The following is a 6,428-nucleotide window of genomic DNA, read 5'->3' on the forward strand; positions in this document are numbered from 1 at the left end:
CTTTTATGTGCATGTTAATGTATGTGTCATGTCTTTATGTGTGTCCATCGTAGCCAGAAGAGGGCTACAGTAGAAGGGGGTTGGGCTTTCTACGGCAATATGTAAAACCATGTAAGACCAGCTGGCCCTGCCCAAGTCTCCATGGTACTTCCCACTAATCTTTTTCTTTCAGAACTTCAATATGGACACACAGTTGGAAATGAGTAATCATCACTATTACCAAAAGCTGGAGCAAAATAATATTACGGCATCACAAACAATAACCAACTTTGGTAGGGTCATCAGGGCAAGAAGGGGACTTCACACTTCGTCATAAATACCTTTATTTTTACAGGTTTTTAAAGTAAATATGGAGCTAGGTGGTGGTGGCACACACCTTTAATCCCAACACTCAGGAGGCAGAGGCAGGTGGATTTCTGTGAGTTTGAGGTCAGTCTACAAAGCAAGTTCCAGGACAACCAGCACTACACAGAGAAACCCTGTCTCAAAAGAACAAAAAAAAAAAAAAAAAAAAAAAAAAAGGAAATCAGACCTTCAGTAAAACCCAGCCCAAGATGCAAGCAGCACAGGCCTGTTTTCCCACATTCCCCCCAAAGTGGGAACAGTGACACTAACAGTCCCAGCCCCTCCAGTGGGAGTCCTTGGAAACGTGGTTATATAAGTATGTGCCCACTGGTGAGAGATAGGGATTCTGACAACTCCGACTTGGAACTCCTAAGGATATATTTTGGTTCCTTGAAACAGGGTTTCATGCAGCCAAACATGACCTTGAACTTCTGTTCCTCCCGCCTCTACACAAATACAAGGATTACAGGCGTGTGCTGTCGTGGCCAGTTTAACTGAACGCTGGAGATCTAACCGTGGCTCGATCCGTGCATGCTCAGTGAACACTCTACTGAGTCTCATTCTCAGCTCTGTCCTAGGGAAATCTTGGAAACTAGTTTGAGTTTTGAGTTGTTCAGCTTCTGGCTGAGCAACTCAACTCTTCAAAATTGCAGCACTCCTCACCAGCCTGTTGATGCTGCCTATATTGCTAAGATGGTGATGGGAGCCACCAAGATCTCAGGGGACTGTTGAGCTGCTTGTTTCTCTAACATTTTCTGTGTGCATGAAGTTTACCTGCAGCAAGAATCCCAGGGGCTCTTAGCACCTGCAGTCCACGGGAGAGAACCTAGGCCTGGGAAGCCTAGCAGATGGCAGGCACCATACATCTGACCCAGGAGAACCAGCTTGGATTCATGGGGACCCAGAAGCCTGTGTCCAAGTGGCCTTGTTATGTAGTGGCCTCGTTGTTATGTAGCTCTCTGGGCGCTACCCTGCATTCTCCATCTTCACAGACAGACAACTATGCAGAGACCCTACTAGACTTTCCTGACTGTGGTCGAGGAGCTGCTGACCTCCGCCATATGCCTTATGGTCCTGACTGACTCTAGTGTCCTTGGATCTGGGTGAGACAGAAGGGTCACTAGAGAACTTTCCCCTGGCTGCACCTTTAAAGAGACCTGTAGGTGACACATGACTCTCAGAAGCCACATAAGCAGAGGACGCCGAGTGTGCATGACTGCTCTGATGGCGTACCAGCCAGGAGCGACAGGTGAAGCTCTTACCACACTGGCCACAGGTAAAGCGCTTCTCCTGAGAGTGGCTGCGCAGGTGTCGCAGGAAACTGGGCTTGTGCGTGAAGCACGAGCCACACTGGGTACACTGGAAAGCGTGCTCACCGGAGTGCACACTCTGGTGCACTGTCAAGTTGGCCAGGCGTGTGAAACGTTTGTCACACTGGGTACATGGAAACGGCTTCTCGCCTGTGTGTGTGCGCCTATGTTCCACCAGAGTAGACAGGCGCCCAAAACGACGGCCACACTGTGCACATGGGAAGGGCCGCTCTCCAGTGTGGGTCCGCTGGTGCTCCAGCAGTGTGGACAGGCGGCCAAACCGCTTCTCACATTCGGCACATTTGTAAGGCTTTTCCCCGGTGTGTGTGCGGTAGTGTGTGGTAAGTGTCGACTGGTGGACAAAGCTCTTGCCACACTGGACACAGGTGTAGGCACGCTGGGCTGTGGGTGCACGACGATTCCTGGTGAGAGTGACCTGCTGTGTAGCACTTTGGGGACACTGCAGACTGGCAAAGGGCTGAGATCCATGGTGTGAGTACTCATGCTGTGTGCCCAGCTCTCTGACACTGACGCTCTGGCCACCCTCAGTGCCCTCCTCCTCCGCAGCTGCCACAGGCTGCCTCCGAGAGCCTCGAGGGAGGGAGGCTGCCTCTCTTGCTCTGCAAACAGGAAGCAGATCGCCACAGGTTCCCTGCACGAAATCCTCCTTGCCAGGTCCCCCTTCAGTTCCCCAAGATGGCTCTGGTGCCATGGTCATCTCCTCCAGGGTCCTTTTCTTGTTAGCCAGCCATGTTTCTGGTGGGATGAGACAAAAACATGAGTCATCTCTGCCACAGGCTCTGGATCCAAGACAACTGACTCTGTTCTTTGGTATCAAAGGCCTGTGGCTCCCATGAGCCTGTTACTGAAGGCCCTCACTCTGGCACTAACCCATCTCCCATTTCTCTTCTGCCAGAGGCCCACTCTGAGTCATCTCCATGACACCCAGATGCCCTTTAAGCTAAGCCATGTGCTGCTGCTTACGGCTTCTTCTCATCTGTACAATCAGATGCTGCTGTCTGACAACCGCTGATCTGTGCCATCAAGACCAGGAATGAGACAGGATGCCTGTAACACCCTGACCACAGAGGTGTAAACACACTGGGTGTACGTGTCTTCTGCGTATACTACCCACAATTTTTACCATTCTCAAAGGGCTCTCTGGCTCAGACATGGTGTCTTGTTCTCATGTTGTACTGTTAATTTCTGGAAATCTTTCTAACTAGAAAGCCCTTCTGGGGATGGGGGATGGGGACTGTGTCCCATGCAGTCAGTCCTTGCTGTGCCTACCTATACATGCCAGCTATAGTTCATAAAGCAAAGCCAGGAGACTGGGAACAAAATGACAATTTATGCAACTCTGTGGGAGGATGTTCACAGCAAACATGGCACAGAGACCACAGGACACCACAGGATACCTGTTCAATGCCACTTCCAGACACTCATAGAGATGGCCCCATATCGTTCAGAGACCCAGAAATACAGTCTACCCTGGGCCTCACCTGAGCATAGGGACGCACTTGTTGTCTCCTGCAGGCTCTTCTCACATGCCTCTTCCTCTTGCTTGATCCAGGGAAGAACACTCTGGGCAGATTCCAGCTGCCCTGTTTCTACGGAAAAGAGAGGAAGCTCTGAGGGTATCAGATGTCACGGTCTTTCCTGTTACCATCTCTGTCTAGGACCAGTGACTACCAGACACTCTCAAAAGAACCACAGAGGCCAGCAAAGACAGAACAGATACTGAGAGAAATTTCTGGTAAAGCTAACATGAGGTGTGGTGGGGAATCAGGAGGGCAGGAGTACATGGTTTCTGAATGACCAGCAGTAGCCTATGCCCAGGGGCCCGTAGCCCTCCATCACGACCACCTCTTAAGCTAGGCCCACAGATCACTCCAGAATACAGACTGTTTCAAAACTACCCCGTCAAGCAGATAACCAATTGGATGTAAGGTTCAGACTTTTCCAGCTATAATTTCCCTAGCCTCTCTGTGTCTTAGTTTCTTCATCTATATATAGGAAAAGACAAAAACCTAAAGAGATGTAAATGAATTCATATTTATAGTGCATAAGTATTAACTTTGCTTGTTAAATTGGAAATAAATGTATCATCCTAAGAGAAAAAGGCAATTCTTCTTTCCTTCCTAGTAGCTTTTTGTTTTGTTTTTCAAGACAGTTTCTCTAAGTGGCCCTGGCTATCCTAGAACTTGTCACACCCAGCTCCTACTTTTTTTTTGTTTGTTTGTTTGGTTGGTTTTTTTTGGAGACAGGGTCTCACTATGTAGACCATGTTGGCCTCTAACTCACAAGTTCCACCTGCTTCTGGCTCCTCAGTACTGGGGTTAAAGGTGTTTGCTTCCATGCCCAGCTTCCATTTGTTTCCTAATGGTCACCTTCAACTGCAGTGGCATGGCTACCCCGAAGGAAAGGGAAAGCAACACGTTGAAAGCCACCTGGGTCTCTGACACCTTGAGCTACAAACAAGCCTGTCAGGAGTAAGAAAAACCATCCTGTCTAAGCTGCTGTGCAGTGCACAGGCTGCCTCTGCCCAGCCTTCTTTAATCTGACAGCTGGGGTTTCTATCAATCTCTCTCTGGCAGCCTGTGTAGCACAGTACCCTAGGGTAAGTGTCTTTCAAGGGACAAGTGACTTCACTAACCTGTGCCAAGAGAGTTCTACCACACCACAGCAAATCATGCATTCCCCCCCAACACCCCACCAACACCCCCACCCCCTCCCTCCAGGGGATCCAGTAACCAGTGCATCAATTGATGTTAAATAAAGTATTTATTTTATGTTAAAATAAATGTTAAAAGCTAAAAAAAAAAAAAAGTGAAGAACATTTCAATTTTAAGCCACAACTATCTAGCTATCAACCATGGGCTTCAACACTGTGCTAGGTAGGTTTTGACCCAGAAATACAAGAAGATGCTGCCCAGACATGTGTGCCCACCTCCCCTACAGAGGCTGCTTCTGTAATTTTAACCAAACAGTTGGGAAACCAATTTTTTTGCAAGTGGCACTTCAAGCTCTGGAGAAAGAAGTCAATAGTAACATAGCACCTGGGTGAAGCACTTGCCGTGAAGTCAGATGACCTGAGCTAAATCCCTGGAGCCCACAAGACAGAAGGAGAAAGGTGATTCCTACACGTTATCCTCTGACGTCCAGATACACTGTGTGAGGTTTCTCAGTAAAGACTATAATGAGATTAGCAGCTACACTGGGAGGGGCTTGGGATGGGGGAGGTGACCAGTAAAGAGAGACTTTGAAAAAAATGAGGGTGTATTTATGTATCTGTGCACATGAGTACAGTGTGCTGGAGCGACCAGCAGCTGACAGCCGCCTGATATGGGTGTCTAATACAGGTGCTGGGAATTGAATTCAGGACCTTTGAATAACAGCAGCCTGTGCTCTTAGCGTCAGAGACATCCCTCCAGCTCATGAGGAGCCTTTGAAATTGGGTACAACTGTAATCCCAGCACTCAGAAGGCAGAGGCAGAATGACAGCTATAAGTTTGAGGCCCACCTGGTCTCTATAGCAAGTTCTAGGCCAACTAGAGTTACAGGCAAGACCCTATCCAGAGAGAGAAATGCTTGATCTCCACACTGCTGAGCAAAACCATATTTATGTAAGAATGTACTTGCATAGTCAAAAGGTTCGAGGCCAGGCAGTTCCTGTCCAGGGGATCCCTATAACCAATGCCTCAAACTCTGAGGCATCCAAATCACTCGCACACACTCAAACTATAACGCTCATGCTTACTGACTGAAGATTCTCAGTTATGCGTTCCTTAGAAACTGGGCAGGAAGAGCTGTCTTTGGAAACTTAGAAAATGAAGCTTCCATCAAATGACAGTGGAGAAGCTAACAGAGGGCAGAGTAACAGCCATGACTGTCAGAGGACAGGCAGTCCCAGGCCCTGGTCACCACATTCCACAGCATGCCATCTGCCACAGGAAGTTCTAGGTGCCTCCAGGGACATACCAGCCTATTCTGCATCCTGACCACACCTACCATGGGGTCCCAGGCCTTTCTGTACAACAGGAAGTGGTTGCCATCTGGTTCTTGTAGAAGAGTCCTCAGTGAGCCAACAAGTGTCACCACCTGGCAAGCATGCCCTCACGATCCTTTGTATCTTCCAAGCACTTCTGTGTGCTGGAAGTGACTTCCAAGTGACTTCTGTATCCTGGCACTATGGATGTCTGGACTCTCTGATCTCCCTATTCCTGCAGAGACAACCCCCCCCCAAACTTTTAATCTTAGTGTAACTTGCCAACCACTCAGTGGTTAATTTACCTACCCAGAGACCCCTTCAAATGAGGGCTTTTCTTCTCAAATATAGTAAAAATCTAAAAACAAGGAAAGAGGCTTGAGAGCTAGCTCTTGCGGAGAACCTAGGTTCAGTTCCCAGCACCCACGCAGGGATGTTCACCACTAACTCCATTATGAGGGAATCAAACATCACACGTGCAGTACCTCGACAGGCACATACAGACAAGCAGGTATGATTCTTTTGTGCAATATGTAAAGGTTAGTGCTCTGACATCTTGTTTCAATCCAGACATGGCTTTGTTATGTTTACTCTTAGAAGCACCATCTCAAGTTTGTATAAACACTGCTCCTCATTCATTCTCTGCCTTGCCAATAAAAGCCAATGAACCAATACAGAGCGTTGGAGAGAGAATAGGTGGGACTTCCAATTCTAGGAGGGGTGGAGGGAGAGAGAGAAAGAGAGAGAGAGAGAGAGAGAGAGAGAGAGAGAGAGAGAGAGAGAGA

General features: G+C 48.3%; 1 protein-coding gene across 1 annotated transcript in view; it reads right to left on the bottom strand.

The window, feature by feature from the left end:
* Positions 1–549: 549 nt before the first annotated feature.
* The window catches only part of LOC114636636 (zinc finger protein 398-like), a 12,202-nt gene continuing 6,323 nt past the window's right edge, over positions 550–6,428 (bottom strand). The window contains exons 4-5 of the mRNA XM_028784704.1: positions 3,158–3,265; positions 550–2,411 (exon numbers count right to left, since the gene is read on the bottom strand). Coding sequence (XP_028640537.1) covers positions 1,312–2,411; positions 3,158–3,265 — 1,208 coding nt within the window. The 3' untranslated portion in view covers positions 550–1,311. The remainder of the gene's footprint in view (positions 2,412–3,157; positions 3,266–6,428) is intronic.

Source organism: Grammomys surdaster, unplaced genomic scaffold (assembly GCF_004785775.1).
Source record: "Grammomys surdaster isolate TR1022 unplaced genomic scaffold, NIH_TR_1.0 124726, whole genome shotgun sequence".
Taxonomy (NCBI): domain Eukaryota; kingdom Metazoa; phylum Chordata; class Mammalia; order Rodentia; family Muridae; genus Grammomys; species Grammomys surdaster.